Source organism: Salminus brasiliensis, chromosome 2 (genome assembly GCF_030463535.1).
Source record: "Salminus brasiliensis chromosome 2, fSalBra1.hap2, whole genome shotgun sequence".
NCBI lineage: Eukaryota > Metazoa > Chordata > Actinopteri > Characiformes > Bryconidae > Salminus > Salminus brasiliensis.
In genome coordinates, this window is record NC_132879.1 from 57,907,864 (window position 1) to 57,920,450 (window position 12,587).

The following is a 12,587-nucleotide window of genomic DNA, read 5'->3' on the forward strand; positions in this document are numbered from 1 at the left end:
CTTAATTAGGCTGTTATAATCAGATCTCCTGTTGTCGTCAGCCACACTCTGATACTGCTCACATCCTCTGTTCTCCATAAATCCACAACTAACTCTACCTCTTTACCTTCTCCAAGTTAATGACTGCCCACATGTCCGGCCTGACCTTCTGGAGATTGACCGATGGGCTCCCCTGCACCTGCACTACCTGCCTAATGACTACCTAATGTACAGTCAGTTTCTAATTATCTGCCACTATTACGCATTCAAAATCAGTTCATGTTTTTATAGGCATTAAAGGTACTGTGGCCATGCATGGAACCAACCATCAGTGAGGTTTCTGTTCAGGACATCTAGCGCCCCCTATCACTTTTGAGGTAGAACTGCACCTGAACTTCAAGTTAATAAGTACTTACTGAGTTACGGATGGCTGAGAATACTCTTAAAGTTATGTAAGAGTTTTAAGAACTACATGAGATATGAAGGGTTCCAAGATATGAGGTTCTGAAAGTACGTAGTGTTCTTAATGTTTTTGGAAAGCCACTGCTAGTTCTTTCAGTTCAGAAAGAGGTATCTTTCAGTTTTTTGGATTCCCTCACAGAGCCTATAGGGTCTAAACCCCCCTGGCCTGATTCCTCTCATGAAGAGGTTGATGATTAGCTAATGCTTAATGACTCCTTTTTAAGGTGCATTGAGACTGGTGGAGATTTTGTGGTGTCAGGTATGGATCTGCTCATGCTGTCTTTCGCCATTTAGTTTAATTGGACTGTGCATCATCTGAGCGCCAGAACACTTAACATACAATCAGAAACATGACAGAAACACCAGAAATACAGGTGGAGTACAGACAGATCTGCAGTACCATACAGAGGTTTTAGTCCCCTAACCCCATCACTCTACCCCCGTCTCTCAGCAGTGAGAGAGTTCTACTGTAGAAGCTCCAGATCTCATCAGAACAGATAAAGCAGGTGAACGGAAATCCGAGAGCTTCTCATTCTGAAGAAAGAAAGTAGTGAGATCTTATCGGTGAGCTAGTCTGAAGAACAGAGCTCGCTCGGTTCCTCCAGGGTTCTCCTGGACGCCCCCCAGTCCAGCCAGCACAGCGTGGAGGATGTGTTCAACTCCATCATCATCAGCAGCAGCAGCAGCAGCAGCTCACCTGATTTACCATCATTAAGCCCTGATTTACCACCAAACCAGGTGCTGATCTGAGGAGAACTCTAAATAATACTAGACTCCATGAGGAGAACTTGTTCTAATGAGGAGATGTTCTAATGATGAACACAGCGATGGAGAACCTCCACCACTTTCTGTAGGAGTGATATTATTAGTGTTTATTCTGATATCAGTGATTTACTGAGGGGATTCATACTCTAATTTACACAGGGGGCTAAAATCTGTGCACAGTACTGCATATATGTCTTTATATATATATCCATGGCACACTTGCTCAGTTGTAGCATAGCTTCATAGTGAGGGAGACAGTGCATAATATTCATACATACCACAAATGCACAGGATACAGAGAGAAACTTCAGAGAACCCAGAAAACTGTACAAGACCATATACTGATAAATGTCCTTTATACCACGTACAAACCTGTGTGTGTGTGTGTGTGTGTGTGTGTGTAGCTTCAGGTAAAAAAAAAAAAACTCCAACATCTGGTTACACAATATTTGTCAGTGATGGTGTGTGTGTGTGTGTGTGTGTGTGTGTGTGTGTTGTTCTTCTCCGCTGTACTATCTTCTCTGGTTGGGTCTAGCCTTGTGTCCGGGGGTTGAAGGAGGCAGGGCGGAGCTTCATCTCAGAGAAAGGAATGGAGAAGTCCTTCCCTTTCCATGCGGTCCAAATCACACCCTGACAGAAACACACACACACACACACACACACACAAGTCAACATAACAACACACACACTATATGTCCAAATACTTGTGGACACCCCTTCTAATGAATGCATTCAGCTACTCTAAGTTGCACCCATTGCTGCTGACACACAGCTTGTCTAGTCCCTGTAGAGAAGAAGTACTGCCAATAGAATAGGACTCTCTGGAGCAGATCAGCATCACGACCCTATTGGCTCCATGCTGCCTAATAACACCAGGCGTGGGCTAGAGGAGTATAAAGCCCCCCCAGCATTGAGGAGCTGTGGAGCAGTGGAAGAGCTGATGGTGGAGGAGCTCCATCCAGTACTTTTGGGATGAGTAAAGGAGCTGGGGATGATGAGGTAGGGTGGTGATCCACTATTCCACTATCCAACATCCTGACCTCGCTTAACTCTTGTGACTAAATGCAATCAATTCCTCACAGCAGTGCTCCTCCTCCTAAATCTAGTAGAAAGTCTTCTTCTCTGGACAGTAGAGACAGTCACTCCAACAGAAGCAGGATCAGCTCTTTTTAATACCATTAATTTTACCTGGTGGTTAGTGTGTGTATTGTAGAGACCGTTGAGATTCGCTTCATGGCAGTTCTTGTACCACCATCCACCCCTGTAGGACATGGCGCAGCGGGTGATGAAGGGTTGGGGGTCCCGGTCCCATGTGGAGAACGGCCGTCTGTCATGATACTTCATAGAATCACCTGCAGAGATAAAATAACAATAATGCAATCACAGTAATAATCAATATTTTTATAACCATAAGCTGAGCTGTTTGTTTGGGTTTATTTTGATTAACAAATAAGACAAAAAATATATAATTGTTTTTGTTTAAAATAAAGGTAATAATTTATAAATTGAATAAATGTAAGAGTGAGGTGTGATGTACTTTAAAGAATCTTAACCATGATTTTACAAAAAACACTACATTTTAGGTAACTGCATAGTTCCATATGTGTTATTTAATGGTTCGAATGTATTTCATAACCATAAGCTAAGTGCAAGTGACAATCATAGGGGTCCAAGCACTGATCACCAATAAGGAGCCAATAAGTCAGAACTGATGGGCAGTATTTTTTAATCTGGCCTTATTGATAATAATTGTAGGGTCTCATTATTATTCTATTATTCTATTATAGAATTATTCAGGAAATGACTTAAATTTGCACAACTGCTGAAGTCTATAAACTAAATAATAATTCTACAGCAGTTCAACCTGTATTTTCATGTCAAACCACCCAGGGTTTCTGCCTCCAGAGCTGGTCAGAGATTTGTTTTTTGGACTTTAGGTTTAACTGTATTTAGAGGCTGTTTTGTGATGAATAATTGATAATAAGCATTAATGTAAATATGTTAAATATTGGAGTGTATATGTTATGGAGGGTGAATTCACCTCAAATGGGCTATTTTTACACTGGGCTGCCTCCTGTCTGAAGATTGCTTTACTCTTAAGATCGAACATTGAACAGATTGGGTAAACCCACAGTTTAACTGAGTTTCATTAACTTGGGGGAGACCCACACTAAATAAAGCGTAGGTGTCCCACAATAGGGCTCTTTACTCTAGTTAGAACTCAACACACTTTCTTCTTTACAGTTTTTCAACCAGCCCTCTTTGGAGATTACCTGCCCCTAAGTAATTGAAAGACCCCAGCTCTACACACTGCTGCAGGGCCACTGTAAAAAAACAACATGGCCAATCAGCAACAAGAACAGCATCTCTGGTTCCTGAGAACTGTCCCAGCTGAACTCACCCGCTGTTCCTGAATAGCCAGACACTCGGACCATGTAGTGTTTTTTCATCGTGTCCACAGAGAAAGTCGAGTAGAAAGCATAGACAGCTTCATCTCCTGTCCGCAGGTCCACTCTCATTGTCATGGGGGTCGTGGTGGTCAGATTGTGGAGCAGCTCATTACCTAAAGTAAAAGTGAAGGGCAGATCCAGTTATTCATACCACATTTTCTCACAAGGCTTGGATTGACTGTGGGTTATTTTTGGCCACTAGGGGGAACCAGAGACTGTAGTTTATTTATTAGTCAAAGTCAAAGTGAACATTATTGTCATTGAGAGTGTACAGCAGGAGTGCAGAGCTAACGAGACTGTGTTTCTCCAGGCAAAAAGATACCAGAGGGCACTGACAGACATAAAAATACACATAGGAAAGAATAAATAAATAACAAATATAAAAAGATTAAGAGAAATGATTGCGCATGTTTACAGTTATTATCGTGTTTTAATTAGCAGTCCTGAAGGGCATCATGGTGTGTGTTGAGTAAATGGGTGTTTAGGAGTCATTCTACATTCATTGGAACTTCAGTATTGCAGCGATATGTTGTTTTAACATGTAAACCAACAGTGGTTGGTGTGGCACAACAGCTAACAGCACTACCTGCCAGTGAGCTACCACACCATGTGGGAGACAGGGGTTTGATTCCTGGTTTGGGTGACTGTGGGTGCTGCGCTACACCAATAAGAGTCCTTGGGCAAGACTCCTAACACTACATGGGCCCTCCTCTGTAATACCAGTAACCTTGTAAGTTGCTCTGAAGAAGAATGTCAGCTAAATGCCATAAATGTCAATTACTAATAATACAGTAGTAGTAGCCTGTTCTGAATATATTAAAGATGTTCATGTAAAGGTTTTCCTCTATTGGTTTCAAGTTGGTTTTTATGTCAAATAAAAGTGTTATTGTTGGTGTTTTTGATTTAAATAATTGTAATAATGTAATAATTTCATAAATGTAGGATCATGCTAAATGCCATAAATGTAAATTACTGATTATACAGTAGTCAAAAATGTAAGCCCACCTGATTGAAAGAACTCATGTAAAGAAAATGTAAAGGTTTAGCTCTACTGGTTTCAAGTTGTTTTTTATGACAAATAAAAAAAATTAAAATGTTATTGTTTGTGTTTTCTTTTTAAATAAATTTAATAATTAAATAAATGTAAGATCATTCTAAAAGCTTTATAAACTTGGTTTGTTGTACTTTACAATCTTTACAAAGACAACCTTTTTGGGGAACTGCATAGTTCCATATATGTGTTGATTAATAGTCTTCTATGAGCAGATGTGTCCATATTTTGTATTATATATATATATATATATATATATATATATATATATATATATATATACTGTATGATCTAGTTTTCAAAATTCTACACTTTTCTAATTTAAATTCATGTAATGAAAATAATTAGTATCAAAACACATATGCATCAAGGCCCAGGTGTCAATATTTCATTATTCATTACTACTACTAATATGAATCACACCACTCCCACTAATAACAGTGACCAATTGCTTTATCTTTATAACAGTTGTGTTATTTTTAGAGGAATTATTTGAAGTTAAAATGAACCAATCAAAAGATAATAAGATCTTTAATCTAAAAAAGCTAAAATCAAGCTCTGTCTCAGGGGACAGGGACGGCAGGGGGCTTTGTGAGGTGCGGACCCTAGCTGAAGCTGCAGAGACACTAAAGTTATGTAAAGTCCGATGTCTGGCTTCCCTCTTCTGTTATGACACTTTCTATGAGTTTAAATGGTGCTTATGTTCGGAGGTATCAGGCTTCTGTTTGTGTGAAGCCGGGCTGCTTCAGTGCTGATGAACTCTAAACAGCCTCGCTGTGATAAATGATTTCCTCACCGAGCCAGAACTCTCCATCCAGCTCCCCGAAGCCCTTACTGTACTCCGGCCAGCTTCTGAAGAAGTTTGTTTTCCCATCCTTTCTTCTCTGGAAGACCTGGAACACACACAGACACACTGACTGTCAGACAGAGCGTGCTAATGCTGCTTATTTTTATTAAACGCTGATTTATTTTGCTTTTCTGCTCAATAATTAGACATTAATCCCATTAAACATGAGACAACATGCCCATGTGGGTCTGTATGGTCAGCCAAACTGGAAACCAGAAAGTTGTGTCCTTGTATGGATACCAACCAGGGTCCCACCAGGCTCAGTGATGGCACCAGGAGGGGTCAAACATGGGCCCAATCTGGGTGTACACTGAACACAGGGCCTAGATGGGACCCATGTGAGATGTAACAGTTCGGGATGTATATACCCACCCAGAGTTGAGAACAACTGGTAACCTATCTACTGAGAATACGCTAATGATGGGATACTGTACAGGTGGGCCTCATGGACTATAGCTGGGAAACGGTGATGCCCCTTTCTCACGTGCCCTCATACTCAGATAAGGGGTTCAGTCTAAACGTGAGCCATTGTGAACCCCCTGGTAAAGATCACCCGTCAGGAGTGTAACACTTCGGCAGTGCTTTGGTTTAAGTGCTGGGAGTTCTGTCCTCTCCACCCTGCTTGTGGGCGGGGCTTCTGTTTCTCCAGTGGCAGCAGTGGATTTAGCCGTTCATGCTGAGGACGCCACGTCCTGTTTATCGGGACTCCAAGACAAAACTATGCCAGAATGGGTGATTTTGCTCCTGGGCTCTCTCTCTGGGTTCACTTTTACACCCTCACAGTAAATAAAAACCACGCTTTGAGCGCCCCCTCATGGACTGATGTACACATGCATTTCTGGACAAGCTGAGAGCTGCAGTGTAGAGCAGCATGTGGGCTGAGGTGGTAGAGTAACACTACAGGATTTTACACTAATATGACTCGGAATATGGCTACACAGCAGTTCTGGAGAGAGGTTCTCCACCTGCAGCTCCACCTCCAAACCTCCATAGTGCAGTAGCAGCAGCAGCAGCGTTCTGGCCCGGAGTGGGAATGAAGGTACGGCTGATATGTTGAATCAGATGATGCACTTGTGTTTGTGTGTGAGACAGAGAGACTCCACCCCTTACCGTCCAGCCCCCTCCGTCAGTCTCCATATCACAGTAAACTCTGACCGGTTTGCCCTCTTTCCCAAGTGGGAAAATCTCCACCACCCCTGACGTCCGCACCCCGTTCAGCATCTCCTGAGAGCAGTCATTGGGGAAGGGAAAGCGTAGATAACCTGAGGAGAAAAGGCATGTCTGACTGAAGAGCTTTAACACTGGGCCAGCTTCTCAGACATGGATTAAGCCTAGTCTTGGAGCATTTTCTGTTCTAGGTTTAGGCCTAATCTGGGTCTATAACCCACAGCTGCTGTGTACCTGTAGTGAACTCAGTGGAGATAGCTGCTGTGTAGAGTCCTCCTCTCTGACCCTGTAGTTGGGCTGTGTAGGCGGACGAGGGGTGAAGCCCAGTCAGCTTGTACTCAGTGACACCAGGGTCAAGGATCACTTCCTGTTGGGGGGGAGGGGGGTACAGCGTTAAGCCTGACTTCCAGACACCTGGTTCATGCTAATGTGGCAAACGAACACCTGCTCCACTTTCCTGCTTTCTTACTTCTTGACCGATATGGGTTCATAACGGCCACTGTCAAGGGTGAGATTTAGAGAGCAGGGCGACTGATGGCTGATATATAATTCTGAGATCACAATTATATAATTTTTTTGCAAGTGATAAAATACAATTTAATAAATTTAAATACAATTGAATCAAACCCAAAAGCCTGTTGTTGATAGTCCAGTGCTCTGACCACCACTGCCCCTGGCTACGCTGTGTTTCCAGTATTGGAAAGTTTGGTGAGTTTCTCTAGTTTTTCAGAAATCTGCTCTCACCTTCATCTCCCGGCTCTCTGTGAAGTAGGTCAGCTTGTAGCTCATCACAGCTGAAGCAGGTGGTTTCCATGACAACACGGCTGTGTGTGGGGTCACCTGGCTGGCGGTCAGGTCGCGAGGCCCCTCCCCTCTTCCACCAGAGCCTATCACACATAGGGTCCAAAGATATTTTTATATATATATATAGACCTTCTCTGAATCTGTTTTCCAGAGGTGTCGAGTAATGAAGTACAGATACTTCATTACTTTACTACAGTAGAAATGTTGGTTCTCTAAACTTTACTGCAGTAATTCTTTATTTTTCAGACTTTTTACTTTACTTCTTACATTTTCAGCCAATTATCTGAACTTTCTCCTCCTTACATTTTAAAATCAGCCTCGTTCCTCCTATTTCATTTCCCTTTGTTTTCCTTTTATTTTTGGGTAGTGCACTATAGACCCCTGTGGCGCGGCCTAAGCTTTCGGCCTTTGTTTTCCTTCCATTACTTTTACTTTTCTACTTGAAGTCGTTCTAAAACCAGTACTTTTACACTTTTACTGGAGTAAAAAGCTTCAGTTGATACTTCAGCTTCTATAGAAGTCTTTTAAACCCTCGTATCTCCACTCACTTCTACCTGAGGAATGAGTGTCAATACTTTAGACACCTTTGCTGTTTTCCACTCTCTTTCAGGAGTTACCCAACACCAGTTTAGGCTCAATCTATCCTGAGAACAGCTCTGAGGATTTGCATGGTGGCGGCAGAGCAAGAAAACTAATGAAATTGAGATGTTCTCAACGTTCTGGAAAACATATACAATCAGTACTGATGAATGAGGGTCGGAATGGGAACACAGCCTCTATTCCTACTGAAAATTCATCATTGACCAAACATGACCAAACTGGTTAACCAGTATGACCAGCATGACCTTCATGTCTATGCTGGTTGACCTGCTTGACCAAGGCTACTTGAACTTGGTCAAGCCATATCTGAACTCTCGCTGCAGAGTTCATCAATTACCCAAAGCCTTCTTAATGAACGGATGTTATTTGCTGCTAGGACTGTGCGGAGACTCTGCACTGACCGCTGGTGGTGGTGAAGATGGTGATAGCTCCTGGGCTCTTGTGGTCTCCCAGCTGGCTGATGATGGTGACGGTGTATTTCGTGTTTGCTTTAAGAGACTGCAGCTGCTGCTCTGCTGCGTTACCGGACACTTTGATGGTCAGTTCAGAGCCAGGGACTAAAACAGAGATAAACACACATTACTAGGAGACTAATTAGGAGGTACACACACACACACAACATCACACACACTCTGGGAATGAAACACAACCTTGGAATATGGGTTAGGAAAATAAATGGTGAAATCTGATAAATTACTAGAAAATTGTCTTCTGCTGGTAGCTGGTTTCAGATGGTCTAAGCTGGTCTTTGATGGTCAAGATGGTTGAAAAACTGGTCATCCAGGCAATAACATACCTTATACTGGTAAACATGCTGGTTAAACTGGTTGACCAGATTAGCTCGTCACCAGAATAGCGCATGTTTTCATTAGAATTTAGTGGAATAGTTGGTCTATGATGATGGTAGTTGAATGGATTGTACTGGTTAACTAGCTTGATAAAGTGGGTGACCTGTTTGGTCAAGCAGGTCATACTGGTTCATAAGCATGAACATTATGACCTGCTGATCGACTAGCTTGACCAAGCATGTGGTTAATCAGCATGATAAAGCTGGTTAACCAGCATGACCAAGGTGCTACATCAGCATGACCATCATGACCACAGTGGTTGACCAGCATGACCAAGCTAGTTGACCGGCCTAACCTTAAGTTGGTAGATCAGCATGACCAAGCTTGTTAATCAGCATGACTGTCATGATCACTGTGGTTGACCAGCATGACCAGCATAACCAAGCTTGTAGACCAACATGACCAAGCTAGTTGACCAGCATGACCAGCATAACCCAGCTGGTCGACCAGCTTAATCATATTTGATTGAAATACCAGCTTGGTCATGCTGATCAACAAGCTTCACCATACTGGTTGACTGGCTTGGTTAAGTTGCTCATACTGATAGACCAGCTAAACCATCATCCCAACTGAGAACAGATCCTCCACTGGTCAGAAACTAAACTCATGTACCAGCTTAACCAGCTTGAGCTGACCCGTTCATAAGCAGTGTCCTTAGAAAGGCCTGACCAACACAAGATACCAAGATAATCAGAAAAATTACTAAGTATTCACAGACATTTTTGCCATTACTATTTTATATTAGGAGCTTTATGTAGCCATAGGCTGCAGTTTAAACGTCCTGAGTGGAAAAACATCTTGCTGGTAAAATAGACCTACAGACCTACAGATCTCTAAAGCGTAATGCATGGAGAGGCTGCCAGTGGTTTGTGTGACTGTAGACTGGAACTGTGGTTCCAGACTGTTTGCCCAGACCAGTGGCATAAAATTAACTTATATTAGAGATACAAAAACACAGCAAATAATGTAACCTACTAAAATGCACCATGTCTATTTCCCTGCACTTTTCCTCACCCTTACAGACAAGCTCAGGATTGACCATCGCAGAACAGCGTGAGGTCCATAAACCTGTAATTCAATTCGAACAGCTGAAGGAAAAGTAGCTTTTAATCGCAAAAAGGACATTTTCTTTAGTGCTGATTTTACTGTGTATCCCGGGTATCTTGTGTCAGTACATTCCTTTCTCCTGATCCAACTGGCTTTGTGTGAAAAGCTCTTTGTGAAAGGTTGTATTGTTGCAGATCTTCAGGTCTTTAAAAGGCCCTGAGGAGTTTGCAGTGGTGGACGCCTGCCTGTAGGATGCTACTCACCTTCCTCTGAGCCATAGACGATGACGTACTGGTCGACGGTTGCCAGAGCTGGTCTCCATAACAACAAGGCCTTCGTGTCCGTGACATTAATGGCACTGAGGTCAGTCGGTGGGTCGGGTACTGAGACACAGAGGAGATGGAGGGAGGCAGAGACTCCAGTGTTAAGCCGTGCAATCTGTCAATACGCTCAAAAAACCTCCGCATGAAACGACATTCGGCCAAAGCTTCCAAATTTCACTGGAAGCGAGTCCAACACGGGGCCCTTTGAGTAAGGACACAACTGCGCTTTTCCAGATACTGCACCTGCTAGATCTATTATGAGCACTGGGGCCGTTTAACATGCTGTTAAAAAGCAAAGCGGAAATGAAAGGAAGAATATAATGGGGAAAATAGTCTTGGAAAGCTATTTACTATAAAATGACCACAAAATCATTAAATACGAGGCAGGAAACAATTAAGATATTTTAGAAAATCCTTTTCGAAGGCTGTGTGTAAGGACGCAACCTTACGTGTGAGCACAATGCCATTGATTGGGTCACTCTCGTCCAGTTCAAGCACCGATATCACGCTGACCTCGTAAGTGGAGCCAGGAGAAAGCTTTGAAAGAGGCAGAGTCGAGTTTGTAGAATTCACCGTCACAGAAACAGGCTCTCCTGCAATCACAGAAGCCTTGGCATTAGGAGGTCACACACCTCAGCTAATGGTTAAAGTGTAATAGTTGAGACAAGAAATCCATACAGTTTATAAACAACAGAAAGTCACATAATGAAGTCTAGAAGAGACTAGTGAACACCTAGCTGTGATAATTAGTGAGTATGAGCTTCCATTACTTCTTATCTGCATTAGCTTTGTAGCTCCACCCCAACACGAAAGAAGCAAACTTCTGACTCCAACATGTTGAACATCATTGGTTGATCTACTATATTTGGGGCAAAGTCTGCTGGTGATGATGTTGGCCCTGGGGAAGTTCTCAGTGTTTTTTTCTGGTTTTGTATTAAATGGTAAAGAAGCAGAGTTAGGTGATGTTCATAGTTGGGGAAAATAAGGCCATATGGAATGCAGGTTCTCCAAAGTGAGCTTGAGGTTAGATGGCTAATGTCTGTATTTTATGTGGTGAGTGAAAACTGGGTTATTGTGAGGGTGAGAGGTCATTGTATTAATATTATAAGATTATTGTATATCATGCTGTACATCATGCTGATGGAACAGGGAGAATGGCGTCTCTGTCATTCCCACTCTAGGCCGGAACACTGCTGCTACTACTAGCTACTATGTAGCTTTGGTGGTGGAGCTGCAGGAGGAGAACCTCTCTCCAGAACTGCTGCTGTGTAACGCTGCATAACCCATAGAGTCATATTAGTGTAGAATCCTGTAGTATTACTCTACCACCTCTACAGCCCACATGCTGCTCTATCTTCAGATCAAGCTTCTGGAGCAGCTCTCAGCTTGTCCAGAAATGCACGAGTACAGCTGAGGGGGTACCCAATGCCTGATTTGTATTTTTACAGTGGGGTAAAAGTTTCATTTTATTAACAAGAATATTTATTCTACTAGTATTTTGCTTCTTTTAAGAAGTATTGTTTGCCTAATAGTATAATTCTCTATAAAGTCTCTACTGTCTGTAAATAAGTTAAACAATCTGATAATATTTTAATTCTAATATTCTGTCATTTGGGAGATTCTGTGTGTGTATATGCTATATCTTACCATCTTGTGCATGTGTGTATGTGACTTTAAACCCAGACACTGGGCTCTTGGGTCTAGTCCAGGACACTTTCAGAGAGCTGTCGGTCACCTCACTGAAGGCGAGGTTAGAGGGGGGCTCAGGACCTGTGGGCCGGTCAGAAACACACAAGTCAAAATTAACAAGGACGAGAAAGAATGGATCAAACATAATAAATAAACAAATAAACAGAAACAAAGAAGTGAAATCTTAAAGTGTAGAACTGAGAGAAAAAAAAGAAAGATTAGGAAAAAGTGAGCAACAGTTATTAATATAGGAATTTCACTGGTTTCCCCCCTAAAATACTCGACACGTTGCACTGGTTTATTGGTGTAATGGTTATGATTAGTGTGCATATAGCTTACATATCCACTTGTGTATATATGTGCAAACCAGACATATATACAGTATACACAACACAGCATATACAGTACTGAGACCCACAGAAACGTTGGTGTTAATAGTGGACACTGATCCTGGACAGCAGCGAGAGAGAAAACAAGCACGAGACTGTGGTGATGATGCTGGTCTTTTTTGATCCTGGGAGGAAGGAAGAAAAACAGAAGACGTGAAGGCTGTGA

The 12,587-nt window shown here is 42.3% G+C and overlaps 1 protein-coding gene across 1 annotated transcript in view; it reads right to left on the bottom strand.

The window, feature by feature from the left end:
• Positions 1-730: 730 nt before the first annotated feature.
• The window catches only part of LOC140549744 (tenascin-like), a 38,243-nt gene continuing 26,386 nt past the window's right edge, over positions 731-12,587 (bottom strand). The window contains exons 6-16 of the mRNA XM_072673490.1: positions 11,991-12,113; positions 10,793-10,936; positions 10,284-10,403; positions 8,527-8,682; positions 7,466-7,608; positions 6,956-7,088; positions 6,665-6,816; positions 5,504-5,600; positions 3,608-3,769; positions 2,395-2,558; positions 731-1,836 (exon numbers count right to left, since the gene is read on the bottom strand). Of these exons, the coding sequence (XP_072529591.1) occupies positions 1,738-1,836; positions 2,395-2,558; positions 3,608-3,769; positions 5,504-5,600; positions 6,665-6,816; positions 6,956-7,088; positions 7,466-7,608; positions 8,527-8,682; positions 10,284-10,403; positions 10,793-10,936; positions 11,991-12,113 (1,493 nt within the window). The 3' untranslated portion in view covers positions 731-1,737. The remainder of the gene's footprint in view (positions 1,837-2,394; positions 2,559-3,607; positions 3,770-5,503; positions 5,601-6,664; positions 6,817-6,955; positions 7,089-7,465; positions 7,609-8,526; positions 8,683-10,283; positions 10,404-10,792; positions 10,937-11,990; positions 12,114-12,587) is intronic.